At 36.5% G+C, this 23,517-nt stretch overlaps 1 protein-coding gene across 4 annotated transcripts in view; it reads left to right on the top strand.

Annotated features, from left to right (window-relative positions):
• Window positions 1-23,517, top strand: part of Mi-2 (chromodomain-helicase-DNA-binding protein Mi-2 homolog) — a 692,327-nt gene that overhangs the window by 208,490 nt on the left and 460,320 nt on the right. For all 4 annotated transcript variants that reach the window (XM_090390662.1, XM_090390660.1, XM_090390659.1 and 1 more), the window contains one exon: window positions 10,619-10,827. In XM_090390662.1, the coding sequence (XP_090246788.1) occupies window positions 10,619-10,827 (209 nt within the window). The remainder of the gene's footprint in view (window positions 1-10,618; window positions 10,828-23,517) is intronic.

Genomic DNA, 23,517 nt, shown 5'->3' with positions numbered 1-23,517 from the left:
GATCTCTTCTGGACCATGGAGACTTCCACCAAAATTTTTCGTTAATCTTTACAACATTATTCCAATTTGAACAGACCCTCTGTTCAAATTGGAATAATGTTACCTGGCATTGGGTAATGTGGTTAAAATTCAAACAAGCAGTAAAGCAGAATATGATGGAATGGGGAAAGGAACAGGCTTTCCTCAAAAGGAAAAAGTTGAAAGACCTGTATAAAGAGAGAAGCTGGTTTGTAACAAACCAGTGCAGTGGTATAGAATGTAACAACATCATTAGAAACATTAACATAGAGATAGAAGTGAAAAGGCAGAAACAAGTAGAAGAAAGAAATTTTAAGATGAGAATACAGCAACACTTAGCAGATAGACCTTCAGCCATATTCTTCAACAGACAATTCACAAAATTTCGCAAAGAAAGGCCTATCACTCAAATCTGCATTGATGGAGAAGACATGTCCACCACTCAAGACATCCTTGACTCTTTTCAAAAACACTACAAAAATCTGTTTGAAGACAATAGTACTGCCATTAATTTCCAAGAGTTAAATTATAACTCTTGGAAATTAATGGTTTTCCTGTTCATATCCAAGATAGGCTTGATAGACCCATTACTGCATCTGAAGTTACCACAGCCTATTAAGAATGCCAGATAAGAAAATCACCAGTACTTGATGGTCTAGGGATAAAACTTTACTGCAAGGCCTGGGATTTTATTTTTCCCATTCTACTTACACTAATTCCTTTCTCTCATCACGACACACACCAAGTGAATTTGTAGCAAGCCATACTGTCCTCATTCCTAAACCTAATAGGGATCACACCTTAATCAGCAGCTGGAGACCTATTTCTCTATCTAATGCTAACTACAAGATTTCTTTTCTTCTGCATTATCAATAACAGGCTCAAAGTGGGAATGAGATACATAATTAAAAGCACACAGGTGTTTGGAGTACTAGGTCGAGCAGTAGAATTGAATCTATTTCTGCTACACGATCTAATCTGCTTAGTTAACATGAAAAAGCAGTCGATAATGTCCGGCATCCTTTTCTATTTCACATCCTCCAGCAAATTGGTGTAGGTAAAAAACTGCTATCTGTTATCAAAGGAGCCTATGCCAATTCAACCACCCTCCTGCTAGTTAATGGGTTCCTGTCAGACCTAGTAAAAATTTGAAAAAGACTCTAGCAAGGTTGCCCTCTAGGTCCGCTGCTCTTTGCATTGGTTCTTGAAACTTTCTTACTGGAAGTCAACAATACACATACTGTGCGAGGAATAACAGTTTTTTCAACTATAAAGGAAAATAAGGTATTATTTTCCTTTATAGTTGAAGCCTTTCCTTTATAGTTCTTTATAGGTATTTTGGAAAAATTCAGCAAAAGTAGTGGATTAATTATTAATGCAGACACGACAAAATTAAAAGTTTATGGAAAGTGGGATCTTGGAGGCATTCCTTTTGGAGTAACCCTTAAGAGAAAACTCCTCATTATACTTGGAATTCCCTTCTCCACTTACCCAATATTATCAATCCAAGAACTTATATACTAGAACTTTGAAATGTTGGAAGACTGGAAAATAGGGCCACTCTCCTTTTCTTCTCAAGTACTCAAAACCATAATCTTTCTTGCTCAATTGTACATAATAAATATTATAGACATCACAGAAGCTGATGAAAAGCAATTATATAGGAAACCTCTGCAGTTTTTTTGGTCCGGTCGATACCAAGAAGTTAATAAGGAATTTCTTCAACTATCAAAGAAGCATGGAGGATTTGGACTGTCTGGAGAATTGCATATGGCTGCCTTCCAGTCAATGCCATAAAACGGATACTATAACATCAGAGATCCAATCTGTGACATCTGTTACTGATTGGAAACAGTATAACATGCATTCTATAGTTGCCCTCTTGCCCTGCATATTTGGAACAGATTATTTAATGTGTTGGGCATTCCATTACTTACAACAGAACAGGTTATTTTTTTACAATACCCACCACCTGTCAGCAGTGGGAAAAGAATTTTGATTTTTATAATTAATGAATTAAATACCATTTATGGAAGGTTAAAAAGAAACATGGATTTGAAAACCAGCAATATGACATCCAAATGCTTTATAATATAGTACTGTGGAAATTTTATTGTTTAGTCAGACGATTTTTGTATTTAGAAAAAAGCATTCTAGGAGACAACAAATTTATCACTAGATGGTGTAGACCACCCTGTCCGCACAGTTAGCCTAGTGGCTTTGTGCTTTGCAACCATATACCTGGGGAAGGAGTGTCCTAGGTTCGATTCCTGTCGATGACGTGAGGAGCTTAAGGATCTTCCTCAGCCATAGGAAATCCATGCATGCTTGGAAGGTTGTGGGCCTTAAAGGCCTGTTAAAGCCATTGGGATAGATAGGATAGGTGTAGACCACCCACATTATGCAATATTCACCAGGGTGTGATAAAATTCTGTCTATTCTTGCCATGAGAGGTTTTTTTAAATAGTTCCATTCTCTTAATTCATTGTGGTCTTATAGTCGATTGCTGGAATGATTAGAGAGCAATCCCAGGCAGAGAAGGCCTACTTAAGGTAGTTAACCCAGATGGGGCTAATGCCTGGATATCAGTCATCTTTGTACTTTAGTTTCAATTGATCTTTTGGTTGTGCATCTATATGAGGTTGGTGAAAAAGGAAAACTGATAACTGTTGGCTATATGATGATATAAAGAGCTGAGGCCTCTTCTCTCTCTCTCATGCTATCTGTCTGTCTTTCTTTCTCCTAATACTATCAGGTGCTCTTACACCCCTATTCTAACTACTCTAGGCCTATGATGAGCAACCCTTTACTTTTTTACTTCAATAAAGGTTGAAACTGGTCTGGGTAGTGACCCTTCCCATAATGCATAGCATTATACATGTCTATAAGGATATGTGCTTTGCATTATGGGATACTAAGGCAAGTGATGTGAAATCATTAGCTTCTATATTTGAGTTGCCCAGTCCTGAAAATACTTCAGGCACAAACTTTGTTTGCTTACACTTCGATAAAGGATTAAACCAAGAATATAATCTGGCCTATCCAAGTACTGATACTGTAGATACATTGCTTGAGAAGTAAGAAACAAAAGATGTGATACCAGTATAAATGAACCAGTGTTTCTCATCATGTATGCAACAATTAAAAGCCAGTATATAATATTTCATCCTGCTTTATTCAAAAGATTAGGACTTGCAGGATTTCCCAAACTCTTAAAAAATATTTTGATCACATTTTTGTCAAAACATCATGGCAGCAACACTCAGTAAAAATGCCGTGAACAACATCAATAAATTAAATACCATAACACCTCATAAAACACTCACCTGTTTTAGAGCTGTGATATCAGAATGAGATCTCCCTGATGTTCCAGATGAGGAGATATGTCCATGCTTCAAGATTAGGAAGTAACAGGTATGAGGTGCATATCCAATAACATCATCCTTACTTTTGATAACCTAAACCTCCAACATCTGTAAAAAGAAAATATCTCAATTGTCTTGTTAGGCTGTACATCCCTAATCCCTCAAAATGCTTTAAATGTTAGACAAAAAGATAATAGATAAAAAGCAAAATGCATCAACTCTCAGGGAGTTGAAACTGTCATGAAGGATGAAAAAGAAATCCAAAAGATGAAAACAGAACATAATATATCATATCACAATGCAAAGAGGAAGTTGGCCCACTTCTCTCTCTCTCTCACACACACACACCTCCTGAAGTCTCTTAATGCTAAGAAGTGGCAGTTAAAAACAAAACATCAAAATCATCTAAAACACACATACTACATACCTTATGATGTGTGTAGTATCAGTACTTAGATGGGACCTTGTGACAAGGATATTACTGAAAGATGACCCACTAGACACTCTCATAAAAAAAAAAAAAAAAAAAAAGGGGGGGGGGGGGTACTTCTGTATTTATTGCAAGTAAATAAAGCTTACTGAATGATTCTGATACCAGATTTCCAGGATGAGATAGACACTGACTTTCCATTCTTCCCTAAATCAATAGATAAATATAAGCCTGACAAATATAAGCACTTAACTTCTTGGAAGTTCGAAGCATCAGCTTCATATTCTCCCAAATTTTTAATATTGAAAGAACAAGAGAAACAGCAGCAAAAGTTTTCTAGAAATGGGTTAGAGCCATACAATAAGCCATTCGATAAGGAGGAACTAAAAAGAGTTCTTTTGCTCTCTAAAGCTAGCATGGCAGGACTTGATGACATCTGTTATGAGATGATAAAACATCTTCCATCATCATCTTATGGATCTCCTTCTCTTATTATACAACACAATACTTTCACAGGAAGACTTTCTGGAGTCTTGGCATAAGTCAATTGTTACTGCTGTCCCAAAACTAGGAAACGATCTAACACAAACATACAATTATTGACCTATCGCTTTGACCAGCTTTCTCTGTAAGATATTGAAAAATAAACAGTTAATGTCTCTCTGGAATGATCTTCTCTCCAACAGATGTGACTTTTGTAGACATTGTTCAGCATTGGACCATTTGGTCCATGCCAGAAATGAGAACATCTGTTTTCAGTATTCCTTGACATGGGAAAAAAAGCTTACGAAATAGCTTGGAGATATAGCATATTTTAAAAGACCTCCATAACTTAGGTCTAAGAAAACTCCTTCCTGTTTTTGTTAAAAACTTTGTCTACCTGAGTCTTCCAAGTCTAAGTGGGAAGCATGTTATCTCAGCTATATCGTCAAGAAGAGGGTGTTCCCCAAAGCTCTGTCTTAAGCGTGACACTTTTGACTGTTAAAGTTAATTTAATCACTGAACAGCTTTCTTCCATAGTAGGTAGTGCCCTACATGTTGACAATATTTACTGTTACTGTTGTAACATGAGAGTAATTGAAAGTTAACAAACAATTGATCATATTTCCTCATGGCCTCTTAATGACAGGTTCAGATTGGCATCAGAAAAAAGTGTGTTTAACTTCCGCTAAAAATGCACTCTTCACCCAGATCCTGAGCTAAGAATCAGACAAAGTATTATTCAGTAAAAACACAAATCAAATTTTTAGGACTCATCTTTATTACCTTGAGTATTTCTGCAACCTTTGGTTTGGTGCAGTATGGCTTTTGCTGTCCTTGCATCAGTACACCCCTAATCAGCCTACCAACCATCACTATGGACTATTTCGCATGTTTTTGATTCTTACAATATGGAAACATTACAGAGAGTTCCATTTCTATATATTTCAGACGTTTTTGAACCAATCTCAAGAATCCTCAAGAAATACAACCTAGTGCTGACATTTCTTCCATTCAGCAAACTCTCCTCTTGGTTCCTTCTTCTAAAGATAAACATCCTCCACTCTCACTTAGTGGTGTCTACCAAGTTTCACGTGATTTCCTCCTCTCTTACTTCAGACAATCTGGATGTTCTGTGGCAGAAAGATTACAGGAACACCAATCTCACATCATTAACACATTAATTGCCAAGCTGAAAATTGGAATTTCGAGCGGTGGCCAAATCATCACGCGATATCGCGTGATACATAATTCGGTCAAATAAGTTATATATTTTACAAATAAAAAACATTTAAATATAATAATTATAACTTTAATTATCAGTCTTTTAATTTTAATCACATAGAATTTTTAAAAATAACGTACAAATAGAAAAAAAAATTATCAAAAATCAACATTTATAGGGAACTTACTAAAAAAAAAAAAAAAAACAATGCTCAAAATAAATAAAAACCAAACTTCAAGCACACTAAATCAACGAATAACTAAACAAAATCATCGCGTCATCGCCTTGTCCGAACGCCACCACTGTGCGAACTGGCTAACATAGACAATGGCTGGCAGCCATCCCACTCCACGAAAGTCGATCCCTTCCCGAGTGGCCAATATAAATATTACGCGCCGTTTCGTTTCGCTGTGGCCGCTATACTATTCCGCTTAGAAACTTGATAGCGACGTCCACGTGATAACGCGTGATCGGCCAACCGACGAGAACTCGCACCACGTGATATCGCATGATTGGCAATGAACGCGTTAACAAGAAATTTGAGAAATTAGGCTTAGCATAACATGGAATCAACACTGACCACAGAATCTTCACTTAAGTCATGCTTTCTTTTGAAATTTTTACTTAAATTTAGATGGTGACAAATTCCTACTACATCATCCTAATCTGAATCATGACATATACCTGTCCTTACCAAAAATTTGGAAAAGTCTGATTTTCAGCAGTCATCAGTAGTTTTTTTTTTTTTAATTGATACATCTCATTCACATTGTGTATGCCATCATGCAGCTAGTAAGTTTTAAATAATTCATCATTAACACTCTAACATTTCTCCTTGTATTTGTTATGCTGCTGATGTACAGTTTGTCTTAGGTAATTGCACATGACAGAAACTTCTATATTTTTTTTGGCTTTGGGCAGTCATGTTGGAAAAAAGAGCCAGTTGGAGTTGTGGACATTAAGATCACATAGGAAGATGATCCTCACTGTTTGGATGGATAGCTAGATTGTAGATGGTCAGTCTTCACAGAGAGGAAGGTGAAGAGGTCACTTTTCAGAGTTTGGAGGCTGTAAATGCAGCAAATGAATGTTAATAAATGGGGCAAGGAAACCTTGAGCTGAAGAAGTCAAAAGCAGGGGATTCTAAATTAGCCATTCTCTCTCTGACATAAATGACCTCATTTCATTGCCTCAAATTTTATCCATGGTTTTGCTGATGATAGCATTAATCATTCCACAAAGCAGGCAAATTAGCCAAAACATGCAGTTAATAGATGTGACACATTGGCCTTATAGCCATAGTTGTTTTGGCAGTAAATCCAAAACAACCTAAAGAACTCATACAACAGACCTTGCAATACTTGATCATCCCAAGCTTCAAGATCTTCTTCAACCAGTGTCCTAAATTGATCTGAATACCATCCTTTTGTGGATGTTGATAATGACAAGTTGGTGATCTTCATGCTTCCAAAACACAGTTCTGTTTTTGTTTTGTTTTTTTCTCCTTAAAAAAAAAATCCCTTCTCACCTTACCTTTGATAAAAATGAGCTCAATAATGAAGACCTTTATGGACTAACATATCACTTCTGTAGTATCCTCAGCTTCAAAAAAATTTGGAGTCCTTGTTCACTCAAATTTTTGTGCAATTCCAAATCTCCTTAACCTTAGAATTCTGGTGGTGAACCAGTTGATTAGCCCTCTCTCACAGACTTTCTCTAGCCTTTATTCACAAATGATCTGTCCACATTGTCTCTTCTACAGATATTGGTGCTGTTCAGCAGAACTGGCATCCATTGCTTCTTGTATTTCTGCTAAACCTATAATATCACAAAAGCAGTTGTTTAATCCACTCACAGTTTAACTGCTAATCCACTACACATCTCACTACTCCTATTTATCTTTTGTTCTATCTGTTTTCTGTAAGCTTTTGTGATGAAGTCTTTCCCAAAGACTACAACTGCCATCTCTTCAAAGAGAATATCAGTAGATTCCTTCTCTCTTAACCCCAACAGATGGCATTAATATGGAAGAGTGTTTGCAGAATCTGTCGCTCCCATACAGAGAGGTTCTACAGCTTCTGTGTGGACCTCATAAATTGTTACTTATGAGGGAAGGAAGTATACAGGAAGATGATTTAACATTAAATCTGGTATCAGACAAGGATGTACATTATCCCCTCTGTTATTCATTATCTATATGGATCACATTATGAAGGAAAGTAGTATTAAACCTGATATCAGAATTGGAGATGTTAATGTCAGCTTTTTGATTTATGCGAATGATGTTATACTTCTAAATAAATCCACTACAAGTCTTGCAATATTTCCTGACTAAATTGAATAACTGTTGTAAATGGTGTGAAGGTCAGCAATAATAAGACAATGAAAATAGGCAGAAGCATTGAACATATCAACTGTATTTCGAATGGGGAACCTATAGAACAAGTAAAACATTTCAGCTACTTAGGCATGCTTTTTAGTGAATATGGTAAATTAAATATGGAATTAGACAACAGAATCAACAATTTATATGGAATAAGAGAGAAATTAGTCACTAAATTAGGTGTATAACAAGGCAGTGTTCAAACCAGTTGTAACTTATGGATCTGAGAGCAGGGCCAGAAGTAAAGCACTTGACTAAGATTAGAGACTGCAGATATGAGAGTCCTGAGAAAGATTAGGAGCGTGAACAGATGGCATTAATGGCACTATTGTATTAAAAATGAGGATATTAGGAAAGAACTTGACATTGTCAGCATCCAGGAATGTGTTAGCAGAGCTAATCTCAGGTGGTATGGTCACTTAAACAGAATGGGAGAGGAAAGATTAGCAAAACAAGTGTTCTCAGAGGAAGACCAAGATATAGGTGGATTGATAGAGTAAAAAGTGCCTTAGAAGACATAAATATAAGATCTGATAATGTTGTAGCCTTGACAGGTAACAGATTGATTTTGAGGACAATTGTAGATAGGAAGTTAATAATGATGTGAAATGTCAGGAATTTGATTATGATGATGACGACTTGAGTCTTCCATCTCTATCACAGAGACATTATCTGAGATTAAGCTACAAAATAAAAATACATAACATTCAACACAAAAATGAAGTGGAAATGATAGGAAGGTGTTAAAGTTATATGAAGGAATCCTCTATTGATGTTAGTAGGAAACCTTGGATGCTGAGTAGTTGTTGTAAGAATAATAGTTTCCCATATCTTGGGGAGTTTCACATAAGCACATTATTATTATTATTATTATTATTATTATTATTATTTGACGCCTCCAGGGAGTCCAAAGACTCATCATTTGTTAGGTCAGGTTGGTTTTTAATAGTTGCTGCAGTCATTTTTGTGAAACTTCCTGAGATATGAGAAGAGAGAGAGAAAAAAAAAATTTTTTTTCATCTCTCACTCAACATCCAAGGTTTGCTACTAGCATTCCATAAAGCAATGGTTCCAAAACTTTGCATCTCAGCATTGGGCTTCTGCTGCACACTGTTTTGGAACATTTTTAATTGCTGCTAAGTTTTTAGGACACAAATACTTAGTAAGTAATTTGGACCTAACTACTTAATAAACAGAACTGTCAGATATTTCTTTTGGCCTAGGGCTTGCCTGAAAAAATCACTGAGACACTAGTGATGCCATGAACCGAGAAAGTTTGGGAGAACCTCTGTCATTAGAGGATTCCCTTTCTAAGACTTAATGCTTTAAGTTTTTCTTTATTATTATTATTTATTTCTTTTTTTTTTTCATATTTTATTTTACTTTGTGTTACCTTCTTTATATTATACCTACAGTGATGTTTGTGATAGAAATAAAATGTTGGTGCCATTAAGCTATCAATATAAAAAATAGCCTCTGTACCTGACTCATTGAAAATCAAGTCTTAAATCAATGCATTTTCCTGCTCATAACTATGATGACCACTTGTATTTCATGGTTGAAGAAATGGTGAGAGAATAAAGCTGGTATTTTGTTCTTGAGTACATTGTTCATCCATTTACAGATGGCTAAAAGGCATTTACAGATGCATTTACAAAACTTGCTATGCAGAACTACCATTGAACTGACATTTTCATTTATATCAGTTGGCTGGCTACATTGTCAGATGATGAAACATAGATCTATCACCATGAGCTAAAGGTAAACAGAATTTAGAATGGAAAATACATTACTTTCCCTGTCAAGAAAATGTTTAAGTCACAATCTTCAGTGAAAAAAGCAATATACTTTTTTTGGAATTTATAAGGACATTTTTGAATAGAGATTATCTAAGAAGCATTATTTTCACAAAGTGTTATGTTGTTACATGACCATGTCCATCCTCATACTGCTTTCCAAACTTCTAAAATACTCTAGGCACTGAGAATTCTACTGTATCTATCTGCATTTTTCTTTTTTAGACCACTATTTTGAACACTAATTGCTTTGAAAGAATATCATTTTGATAGCAAAGAAAGAAGATAATGCATATATGCTTATCATCTAGCTGAAATTATTTATACTTGTACATAAAATTATCATCATTAAATTCCCAACATGTATGCTCATTGCGGTGTATTATTATAGCACTACATGAAAACATTATGGCATTACTATCTTGCTATTGACAATTTTCCTTCTGTTATATCTGTCAAGACTAATATTATCAGGTTTTATATTTCTGTCTTCTAAGGCACTTTTTACTGTATCAATCCAGCTACATCTTGGTCTTCCTCTTGGTATATTTCCTACCATCCTGGCAAAGAACATTGTTTTGCTAACTTTTCCTCTCCTATTCTGTTTACCATACCACCTAAGATTAGCTTAGCTAACACATGAACTTTTTATGAACAGTGTTATTCCACACAAAATTCACTATAGTAGAGTAGCCACTATAACAGAGTATTCCTGTTGTCCCTACATTTTGCTGTAGTGACAGTCAACTGTCATATTTTATGACTTAAAAAAAATGTTTTATCTTTTTTAACAGAATGAAGCAGTGACCTGTTTTATGCTATTAACAAAACAGTTCTAGTTTCATTTTATAATAAGAGTTTATACTTAAAAGACTGTGACTGCATTTGTCAATTATTATGTATGATACATTTTTGTTCCAGCTTGATGTTTACCATCCTGCACTTTATCGAAACTATTGTCGGAAAAATGATATGGATGAACCGCCTGCCCTAGATGATGGAAGCAGTAATCTCGATGGTGAAAAGAAACAAGAACAGCCACGTGATGACTTACATAATTTAGAAGAAAGGTTTTATCGATATGGTATACGTCCTGAATGGTTGCAAGTGCACAGGGTCATTAATCATAAGTATGTACATCTTACCAAATTTTTATATTGTATAGGAAATCTTGTTATCCCTGCTCTGTAACTGGTATCATTAAGCATGCCTATAAAGTTTCAGCTATTTAGTGTGAAACATTTGTTGATGTCTTGTCAATGATTAGTTTTTTATTAAAAACAACACGTAAGTCCACAGTAATAACTTTAATTAATAAATAAAGTAGATATTTCGTATACTAAAACTAATAGTACATCTTCAGTGTTACAAACAGATAGGAATAGAATACAAGTATATTGATTACAACAAACCTCAGAAGTCTGGTCTAGCACAACACAGTATTACCACTACCCATAATATCCAGTGGGATAAAGCTATTCTCCTTCATAGATGCAGGTTCAAATAAGAACGCCTCTTTAAAGAAAGTTGTGAAGCTTTTTTACACTGACCGAATTTAAATCGAAATGATTGCCTCTCTCTCTCTCGAAGATCTGGGAGACTTTTATTTTATGTAATCATAAAAAAACTAATTATCTTTAATATTAATTATTTATTCATTTCTTACATTTCCTAGCTCGCGACATTGTATTTTAATAGGTGATCCACCGAATGTTCATTACTTGTATTCTATTCCTATCTGTTTGTAACACTGAAGATGTACTATTAGTTTTAGTATGAAATATCTACCTTATTTATTAATTAAAGTTATTATTGTGGAACTTACGTATTGTTTTTAATAATTATACTATGCCACAGGTCTATCTAAAAATAAGAATGATTAAGTTATATATTTGCTGCATAACAGTTCATTAGTCATTCTCAGTCGGGATGACATTTTGAATAGTATAAGAAGTATCTTATACTTTTCTTTTTCTTGTATTCTGAAGGTTGTCTGAAAAGTTTTTAATTCCATATACAAAGGGATAGAAGAATGTATATTATCTGGATGTTATTACCTCATTATCATGTATAGGGACTCATTGCGGTATTTATTGATATTCTTGAAGAGTTGGAGGGTGCAATCATTGGGGGAACATTTCATGAGGAAGGCTGTTCCAGAGGACAGAGATCATCATCATCATCAAATTCCTGACATGTACCCTCAAGGGGGTGTACAGGATATGATAGTACTACATGAAAAATTTACATCATTAATAACTTCTATCTACAATTTTCCTCCAAATCAGTCTGTTACTTGTCAAGACTTCCACATTATCAGATCTTATATTTCTATCGTCTAAGGCACTTTGTACCATATCAATCCACCTATATCTTGGTCTTCCTCTGGGTCGTTTTCCTGCCAACCTGGCAGAGAACACTTGTTTTGCTAATCTATCCTCGCCATTCTGTTTAAGTGACCATACCACCTGAGATTAGCTTTGCTAACGGATTCCTGGATGCTGAGAATGTCAAGTTCTTTCCTAATATCCTCCTTTTTAATACGCTATTGCCATTGATGCCATCTGTTCATGCCTCTAATCTTTCTCAGCACTCTCATATCTGTGGTCTCTAATCTTTCGTCAAGTGTTTTACTTCTGACCCAGCTCTCAGATCCATAAGTTAAAACTGGTTTGAACACTGTCTTGTATAGAGCTAATTTAGTCATCCGACTAATTTCTCTCTTATTCCATATGAATTTATTCAGTTGACTTCCTACCATACCAGCTTTGTTAATTTACCATCTTCACTAAAAATCGTGCCTAAGTAGCTGAAATGTTTTACTTGTTCCACAGGTTCCCCATTCACGACACAGTTGACATTTTCAACAATTCTATCTATTTTCATTGTGTTTGTCTTTTTATATGGGGTGCTTAAGGTTCAAAGCTGTGTAACTGAGAGGAGACCTCCACATAGCCTTTAAAGGAATGCGGAGAACCGACCAAGGCTTCTGACCTAATGTCCAATCCTCATCTTCTCATGGTGCACCCTGTTGGGTATCTACCTGGATACCGAACGAACGAGGATGGGCTGGCAATTTGGGATTTAGCCGACCAAATTGTATTCTTATTGGTTAAACCAAAATAAAAAATGATGATACAACATGACAAAATTTCATTCCGGCTGGGGCGTCGCCCAGTTAAACAAGGCCCCCATTGTTGTTTTTGCCAGGGAACCAGGGCGAACAGTGAAAAGTCAGCTACTGGAACAAATCTGAAAACACACCCCAATTCAACATCACCGGAGTTAAAGATTGGTATTATCAACATAAGAAGCCTGAATGGCAAAGAAATGGAGCTAGCTGAGGAATTTGATTAGTACCAGATCGACATAATAGGGATGACTGAAACAAAAAAGACAAAAACTGGTGAGATCTTTCTGAGCAATAAATACAAAATGTTATATTCAGGCAATGACAATCAAGGAAAAGAAGGAGTAGCCATAGTATTCAACACAAAATATGAGACTAATCTTCTTGAATGGCAGGCAGTCTCAAGTAGAGTGATGTGGGCAAATATGAGAATGGGGAACTGAACAATTAGACTTATTTGTGCCTATGATCCCACAGAAGGTTCTACTAAGGTAGAAGTGGAGGAATATTTTGAGGCTGTAGAAAAAGCAACTGACACGATGAAGAAGGAAAAGTTGGTCCTTGTTGGGGATCTAAATAGCAGAGTAGGGAATGATTGTGAGACATACAAAAATATTTTGGGAAAATTTGGAGAAAAGAGCAAAGCTAATAATAATGGCAAATATCTGTTGGATTTCTGCTCAGGACATGGACTGGTTATTACTAACACCATGTTCCAACATAGAAATGTGCACAAATTCACATGGAGAGAACAGGCAAGGAATAAGAAACGTCTCATTGACTATGTTATTGTTGATAGTGATGTTTTCTCCCGGGTGCAGGACACCAGAGTGATACAGAGGATTTGAAATTGGAAGTGATCACTATTTAATCTTGAGCAGGATATAATTGAATTTTATATTGAAAAGAATAACATATAAGAAAGTTTTAAAGCGAATAACAGTTGAGCAGCTCTCAAATGTGAACTGTAGACTAATATAGACTAATATATACAAAGATTATTGAAGAAAAAATGAAAGAGTTTGAGAACAGGAACCAAGCCTTGGAGATTCAGTGGCAAGCCTTGAAGAAAATCCTGATTGATTCAGTCAGAGAGGCATTGGTGAGGTTGTCTGCAAGGTTTTCATTATTCTACTGGACACTTCTTAACACCACAACTTATGCAGCAGAGGGTGATAAAATCAAATGCACTTCTCCAGTGGTATGTGAACAACAGACACAGAGATATCCTCTTCACAGAGGAGATTTTCACCATTGAAAAGTCTTTAAATGCCAAAACAACTGAGTGTATGTACTGGGTGATCACATAGCATGTGCCATAGCACCCAGGATTCAGAGAGGTCATCACTCCATGTGGGTGATGGGGTGACGTATAAGGGAGGTATCCAAGTTGCATTTCTGCAAGAAAGGGGTCAACACCTCTGTCAAAGTGTATCAAGACTGTGCTGGAACCTGTGGTACAGCCTTATTTCACAGTAGGCAGTGGACCTTCCAACAAGACTCAGCCCCTGCAAACAAGGTGAGGACAACACAGCAGTGGTTGGAGGTAAATATGCCTGTTGGACTTCAACTTGTGGTTGCAGCTTGTGAGAGAGAGTAGCCTGCAAGAAACGACACCCTGGTATTGCCAGCCTGAAGGCAGATTTGGAGCAAGCAGTGGTAACATTTCTGCTTTATGTTGTTCATTGATATGTAGCCTCACAGACTTCAGGTGTCCGTGAAGGCAAAAGGGGGACATTTCGAACATTGATTGCTGCTATATGCACATTATACATGTTGTTTGTATGTGCTGAAATCTAAATAATTTACTGATAGATTAAAGGTTTATGCTCTGTTCAAGTTGTAACAGTATTTATGGCTAGACTAGGTAAATTAAATGGATTGGTACAGGCAGATCAATTGCTTGACCACCTGATCTAACCCGATTAGATTTTGGGGGGGGGGGCATGTCAAAACACTTGGCTACTCATCAAAAGCTCATGCAAAATGAATAGAATATTTTTATACGTCAGGAGGTTACCTGTGAGGGAAGCAAGAAGTTACTTTACTAAGTACTGGCGAATTGTACCACCAACATTATCTTTCAACGAAGTCTTTGAATTATTCAGATTTTATAGCCCATGCAGGTTATTAGCTAGACAGAACTGTAATATGTTTCCCACTTCCAATAATATATCCTCTACTAATGTACTATAGATTGTTCAACCTATAGTTCATTAGTAGAAAGAAGAAACTCATGAGCGTTGTATTTGATGATTGTGCTTTTTAGGAAATGCATATTCCAAAAGACAGCAGTAGAAGAAATTAATGAGGAAGTAAAAAAATTATTCTGCAAGTTTTGATTTGAACTGTGAAAGGGTTTTGATTAGCTGCTGCTATTTCTAACAGGTTTAGAAAAAAGGTGGGAGTGAATTATATTGATGTCAGTGGTGATGAGAGAGACAAATATACAAATTGAAAGCAAGAACCACACTTTAGAGTCTCAGTGGCAAACTCTGAAAAAGACATTGATTGATTCAGCTAGGAAGGTATGTGGTGAAGTTGATAGAAAAATAAGAACACCATTGTGGACACAAGAAGTTAGAGAAGCAGTCATGGGAAAGAAGAAAGCAGACCAAAAGTTCCTAGCAAATAAATCAGCAGATGTCCTAAAAGAAACAGAGAAAAATGTAATGGAGCTAAGCTATGTATGAAAGTAGCTAAACAAAACTCTTGGGAAGACTTTGGTAAGAGTATGGAAAATAAATATCAGGAAGATGGCAAATTTTTCTGGAGGCTATTGAAGAAGCTTAGAAATGGAAGAAAGAATACTGCAAAAGGATCAAAGATGATAATGGTGCTGATGTCTGGAGTAATTACTTTGAAAGATTGCTAAACAAACTATGCAGTGACAGAATGCACTAGACAATTTTCAAGAGGAGTACATATCCATACTTCGAATAGAAAAAGCCATCAAAAACTTGAAATGTGGTTTCGCATTTCAAATTTTTGGACACACAGTTGGAGTAGATGATATTCGACCAGAAATGCTTAAGTATGCAGATCAATTGGTGAGAAGGTCAAATTCCCAATGATTGGAGCAGAGCTATCATAGTATCCACCTATAAAAAAGGGAATAAAAGTGAATGTGAGAATTGCAGTGGAATTTCTCTAAGTGTTCCAGATAACGTTTTTGCAAGCATACTTGAAAATTGAGAATGATTGTGGAGGAGAAACCAGGAGAAGAACAAGCTGGGTTCAGGCCAAATACAGATTGTCAAGATCAGATTTTCACTTTAAGACAAATAGTTGAGAAATCGTGGGAATATGACAAGGATCTGTACTTAAGTTTTGTAGATCTGGAAAAAGGCATATGACAAGGTGCAAAGAGAAAAGCCTTTCAAAACACTACATTTATATGGGGTTAATGGAACATTATACAGAGCAATACATAATCTATATTTAACTTGTCAGATAGCAGTTAGAATTGAAGGAAATACAGGAAGATGGTTTGATGTAAAATCAGGGGTAAGACAAGGATGCACATCATCTCCACTATGAAGATATGTATGGATCACATTATAAAAAAAAGTGGCATTAGGCCTGATACTAGAATTGGAGATTTCAAACTTATCTCTTTGTTTTATGCAGATGATGTGCTTCTGAACACATCCAGGGCAAGTCTGTTGGATGCGTACAGCCCAGAATTCTCTAACTAAATTGAATAATAGCTGTAACAAATTTGGCATGAAAATCAGCAGTACAAAAACCAAAACTATCAAAATAGGCAGGGCCATAGAAGACTTCAGCTGTGTTCTGAATGGAGATCCTAGGCACATTTTTTGTGAGTTAACTAGAAGATAAATTACTTTTTGGAGTGGACGACTAGGAAAGGTTATTGGTGATGTCAAGTCTGATGCTGTTAGCTATTTCTGAAGCTAAGTGACAGGTTCTGTGTTGTACATTATGTCTATCAATGTCACTTCTTTCAGTGTGATGGCATCTACACTGACTTTTCAAAGATAGATTCACTACTGTATGGAGTGGTCGAATTTGCAGTTGTGATTTGGATTTACAGAGAATGTTATACTTTTTGATGTGCTTATTTTTTATTTTTAGGAATTCTTTTTGTGCAGAAGCTTTTGAGATGTCAGAGAGAGTGAACTAAAGTTCAGGGTTGAGGATCATACAGAGCTTGATGCACGTTGCATCGATCTGTTCTCATAGTAGTGCAAGGCTGACACATTTGTATATATAGAAGGCTTTTTGCTACTGGAATTTGATTTTTAGTTTAAAGCACTTTAGGTATCACTCTTGTGTCCCAACATCTTTTTTAGAAAGGTCAGCCAATTTTTAATTGCCTAGATAAACGTAGTTTTGAGTTACCATAACTAACTCGCTTTGCTTAAGATTTCTTTACCATGAATGATTAGAATCCATGTGTTAAAGCTTAGTGCTGGGAAGACATCATGTTGAAGGTTTAATGGAATATTTACAGCACTAGGAAAGGATTATAAACTAATTTTAATGCTTCCAATATTTAGACATCTGCAGGGATTACAAATAACTCTTGTAACACACACACACAATACTAAATGAAACACGTGACTCCTTAAGTCTTATCTAGGTGGTGTGCCCTCTATGGGCATTTGTAGGTGGACTAGGATGTAAAGTGGGACCTCTGACAATTATTGTTTCCCAGATTTTCATCCTAGGCCACCTACAAATGCCCATAGAGGGCACACCACCTAGATAAGACTTAAGGAGTCACGTGTTTCATTTAGTATTGTGTGTGTGTTACAAGAGTTATTTGTAATCCCTGCAGATTTATTCATCTGTATTTATTTAAATTCAGTTGATTTCTGAGTGCCACTGCAGATTCTAAAAACAATCTTTCCTTTTTAAATTTAATATGGTGGTTTTCTTTGGGATCCTGTGGGTTGTATCCAATACGTGGTCTGCAAGGCCAGATTGACCACAGATGGTTGCATAAAACTTCCAAAAATTTGGGAAACAATAATTTTCAGAAGTCCCACTTTACATCCCAGGTCACCTACAAACCTCCATAAGAGGGATCACTGCATAGATAGGATTTTAGAGTGACCTACATGTTTCATTTAGTATTGTGTTGTCTTTGTGTGTTACAAGAGTTACTTGTAACCCCTGAAGATGTCTCAGTGACAGACAAAATATTGGAAGCATTAAAATTAGTTTTTTTATCCTTTCTTTGTGCTGTAAATATTCCATTAAACCTCCAACATGATATCCTCCCTGCACTTAAGCCTTAAAGCATGGATTCTAATCATTCATTGTGAAGAAATAGCATGCAAAACAAGACAATATGGTAAGTCAAAACTATGTCTATCTAGGCAATTAAAAATTGGCTGACCTTTCTAAAAAGATGTTGAAACACAAGAGTGATAAATAAGTGTGTTAAACTAAAAATCAAATTCCAGTCAATAAAAGCACTCTGTATGTACAGACATAATGTACAACATAGAACATAGAATCTGTCACTTAGCTCAAGAATTAGCCAACAACATCAGATGTTGTGATGTCGCCAATATCCTCTCCCAGTCATCGCTCCAAAAAGTAATTTATCTTCTGGTCAACTCGCTGTTCTCACAAAGTAATGGAAAGATAAAAGTATTGTCATCACCAGAGCAGATTAGGGTAATGCCAGGGCATATAATTGAAAGATGGATATTATTCTCTGAGATCATGCTACCAACATTCCCACTAGATCACGATCCCACAAAAATGCAAGTTAAAAAAAATTAAAAAACGTACCGAGTGAAGTATCTTCCTGGCCACCAGACATTATAGAAAAACTCAAACCTTCTGGTTCTTGTCCTCCTCCCCAGATGTATGGTTTACCTAAAATCCACAAACCTAATACCCCCCCCCCCCCCACACACACACATCGATCTATTGTAGATGCCACTGGCTCCATGCTAAAAATTGTCAAAACAGATGGCTAACTCTCTTACTCTCCTCACTGGACTTATTACAGATTTATTGGTATCCTTTGACATCATCTTACTGTTTACCAATATTCCCTTAAATAACACTTTAGTACTCTTAAAAAAAAAAAACAACGTTTTTCCTTCTGATATCTTAGATCTCTTTTCCTTTGCCATCAGTTATGGTTGTTTTTCTGGAAAGAACAAAATTTACAAACAGATAGAGGGAACAACTATTGGTTCCCCCACCCCTGCTAGTTTTTACATGGAAAATTTTGAAAAATGAGCGATAGACTCAGCCCCTCTCAAACCTTTTATCTGGCTAAGATATGTAGATGATGTGCTCTTTATTTGGTCTTATAGCCCTGACACATTACATGCCTTCCTCAAGCACCTCAATAGTCTACATCAAAGAATCCAGTTTACAATGGAAAAGGAAAATAACAATAGTTTACGCTTCCTAGACACGTTAGTAACATGCCTTCTTAACGGTAACCTTTCCTTCACTGTATATAGAAAACCCACTCACACCGGCAGATACATGCACAAACTTTCCCACCACCACCACCACCCCTCTCAACAATATGGTATTATTGTTGAGAGGGGTGGTGGTGGTGGGAATAGGGCCTATTCCCACCACCACTTATTCTAGTGGAACCTCTCTTTCAACTGAACTCAACCATATACACAACGCCTTCCTTTCCAATGGCTACAGTGATTACAGAATTTTAAAAAAATCGGTTCCTCAGCCATCGCTTTAGAAGGATTTCAGAAATGCCATCACCATCCTCTACATCCATGGCACATCACAAAAAAATAGCCAAGTCTTTAAAAAAAAAGTGCAATCTCTACACTGCTTTTAGGCAACACCAGAAATTTGCTACCCTTATCTGTTCACCAAAGACCAGTTCCCTCCTCTTTCAGTTCCTGGAGTATATAAAGTACCCTGTTCCTGCAAGTTGGTCTATTTCGGACAGACAGATATATCAGTGACCCTTTGTTACAAGAACAGAAATTGTGTATCTGCAATCAATCACAACTATGGTCAACCTGGCCGTGCAGACCATGTATTGGATACAACCCACAGGATCTCCTCGAAGAAAACTACCATTCTCCACCATTCATTCATTCGTATGTTCATTGGACATCCACAGATGCCGTAAGGTCATTCCGATGCTCAGTGATGTGTCACATCAGGCCTTGCCATGTAGTCCTGTTGTATGCTTTTCTGGAGGCTTCAACTCTCTGAAGATCAGTCACTCCACACACACACACACCCATCCATCCATCTCATTGACTCAAGGGCTCACTTTAGTGAGCATGGACTTGGCAAACCTGAGGTACCTGATGCTGGAACATGCCTTACTTCATGTAATATACATCTGTTATATTATCTGTAGACTGGTCCCTCCCCTTTTTTCTTTCCTTCTTTCTTCTCTTCTTGCCCCCCACCCCCAATGCTATTAGAGTATTTGAGGGCTAGGGGTAAATCTTTCCTATTTTGCTGTTTCATCTCATCTTATGTGGAAAGGGCCTCTGCAACCCTACCACTTTCTTCTTACAGTAACTTCACTCCAAAATGCTAATATGGTTGTGCTCCACTATAGTGGATTTAAAAAGGAAAGACTGTTTTTAGAATATATAGCAGCACTCAGAAATCAACTAAATTTAAATAAATATGGATGCATAAAACTTCCCAAAATTTGGGACACAATAATTGTCAGAGGTCCCACATCCTAGACCACCTACAAATGCCCATAGAGGATCCACCACCTAGATAGGACTTTAGTCACCCATGTGTTTCATTTAGTATTACGTTGTGATTGTGTGTATGTGTTACAAAAGTTATTTGTAATCCCTGAAGATGTCTCAGCAACTGAGACGAAATATTGAAAGCATTAAAATTAGTTTTTAATCCTTTCCTAGTGCTGTAAATATTCCATTAAACCTCGAAGTGAGTGTTGAAGGCTAGAAGATGACTGTGGATCGAGAATGGTGGAATTCATATTGCTGGTCACTATTAATTAGTGGTCTCCAGGTGGTGCAGAATTTGGCTGTTGATGACTTTTTCCATCGTTTTAGAGAGAACAGAAATGAGATCAATTGGACAATTGTTTACTGCCTGGCTTTTATCCCCTTTCTTTGGTATAGGCTTTGGCACAAGTTTTTACATAATAGGCAGGATAACATCATGACCAGATAGATTCCTTGTTTGTGTTCAGGTTATTAAGAATTCTTTGGATTTCTTTCTGATGGAAGACAATGAGTTACATGGAGTTGAGCAATTCTTGGTATGTTGGGAGGGGCTTTGACCTTGTCTTTGGGTGAGGTGGCTCTGGTACAGTACCATTTGAATGTGAGAAGAGAAAAAACATGGATGGACAAAAATTGCACACAATGGCCTTAGCAAGGGACCAGAAGGTATGACTACCATATGGATAGGTGGTGAGTTTGCAGCATTTGACCCTTTCAAAGTATGATATGGGTTTGTTGATGGGTCTATTACAGCCGTTTGAGCTGCAATATATGCAGAGTTAAGTAGCCAGAGTTTTGGTCCCGCTCGTGGTATGAGTTTTTTCCTTGTATACTGCAGTGGCTCATTTTTTCAAGAACCAAGGCTTGGATGGTGGCCTGGATATTTGGATGTAAATAAGGATGAAAGCCTTCATTCCTGTAAGGATAGTTTCTGTTATTCGGTCTGAGCAGGTATTTGGATCGAAAGAATTGAAGCAGTAATCAGACCATGGGATGGAGGAGTAGAAGTTATGGAGATCATCTCATTTGGCATCATTATTGAACATTGCTAAGAACCTTGCTTTTAATACACCATCTTCTTTTTCCATGATTGCATTAGTCTACTATGGAGTTCTGCTTTTTTGTTGTTTCAGGCAACTTCACCAGATTCCTCTCTGAACTAATCAATCATTCTTTTCTTCAGTTTGCCAGCCTGGTTGGCTGAGTGGTTAGCGTATCTGCTCTCCAACCAAAAAAGCTACGGGTTCAAATCCTGCTATGGGCATGAATGTTTGTGATTGTGAAAATACTAGTGGTGGCAGTGGGGGGGGGGTAGATGGCGTTGGTGGAGATGATGATATAGATGATGGTAGTTGCGGTTTGTTGTAGTTGGTGGATTGAGTGGTAAATACAGAGAGTTGTAGAGTAGGTGCCCTCCCTCGATGAGTCTTTGGACTCCCTGGAGGTGTCACGTAATAATAATAATAATAATTATAGGGCCAAAGAACACAAAGCTGGGAACTGTTTGGTGAAGGTTGTACCATAGCAATGTTTCTGCCTGATTTGTTTTTGTCTTTTTATTGTCAATTTTCATGCCAAATTTATCGCAGCAGTTATTCAGTTTAGTCAGAGAGTTCTGCAGACTTGTACTGGATTTATTTAGCAGTATAACATCATTTGCATAATCCTTTCTTTCATGCTTATTACAGGGTGATCAGAATACATTACAAAAATTATGGCTACAACTGCTGTGTTAGAGTAAACTTTAGTTTAATATAAACCAAAATATACCCTCCATGTTTCGACCTTCACATTAAGGTCACCTTCTGGAGTATGCGTATGTATACAAAGAAATGTGTACACACACACACACACACACACACACACACAAAGAGTTTTAACGGTTCATCAGTAACTTTAGCATGTAGATTGTAGTGCAACCTGTTTCTTTGTGTATATATATAGGTATTACTCCAGAAGATGACCTTAATGTGAAGGTCGAAACGTCGAGTGTATATTTTGGTTTATATTAAACTAAAGTTTTACTTACTCTGACACGGTAATTGTATCCATAATTTTCGTAATGTATCATTTGCATAAAGTATAGAGCTGAAATTGACATCTCTAGTTTTGACCACTTCATTATTATCCATATAGATGATGAATAACAGTCTAGATAATGTACACTCCTTGTCTCACACCAGATTTAATGTTAAGCATCTTCCTGTACCTCCTTTAATTCTAACTACTCGCTTACAACTCAAATATAGAATGTCTTGCTTGATATAATGTACCATTTACACCACTGTAATTTTTAAATAGCTTTTATCCTTCCACCTTATTTGTCTTTTTATTGCCTTTTCCAGATCGACAATACTTAAATGCTAATCTTTTTTATATTCCCATGATTTCTCAGATATTTGTCTTAAAGTGAAAATCTTATCCTGAAACCTCTGGATCAGATTTCTGTTTGGCCTGAAGGCTAGCTTGTTATTCTTTAAGCTTCCCTTCCACAATTTTTCTTAACCTTTTCTCAAGTATACTTGCATGCATCTTACCAGGAACTGTAATTCTCACATTCAGTTTTATTTCCTATTTTAGAGATCAATACTATGAGAGAGAGAGAGAGATCTACTCCTCATTTGGAATTCGACCCTCTGACCAAGTCTTCCGAATTATTCAGCATAGCCACTGTAAGACTTTTATGCTTTCTTATTTGAGCATTTCTGGTCAAATATCAGATCCCTACTTTATTTTCCACTTTCAGACTTTTTGTTGCTTTTTCTACTTTAAGTATTGATATGTATTCCTGATTGTATTTCTGCATTTAGTGTTTTATACTAATGTGCTGTCACTGCTTGTTTCATTAGCAACTTTTGAAAGTAATTACTCCAGACATCTAGGATATCTTTTTCTTCAGTTTGCATGTCAAATTTGTCATCTGATTCCTTTTACTCTTTCCCCAATTTCTAATCTTATTCAATAGCCACCAGAAGTTGACATATTCCTGATAT

Source organism: Typopeltis vanoorti, chromosome 3 (genome assembly GCF_054136105.1).
Source record: "Typopeltis vanoorti isolate ZY-2024b chromosome 3, IOZ_Tvanoo_1.0, whole genome shotgun sequence".
In the NCBI taxonomy this organism is placed as follows: domain Eukaryota; kingdom Metazoa; phylum Arthropoda; class Arachnida; order Uropygi; family Thelyphonidae; genus Typopeltis; species Typopeltis vanoorti.
The sequence above is the reverse complement of the archived record's forward strand: the minus strand, read 5'-3'. Positions and strand labels throughout refer to the sequence as shown.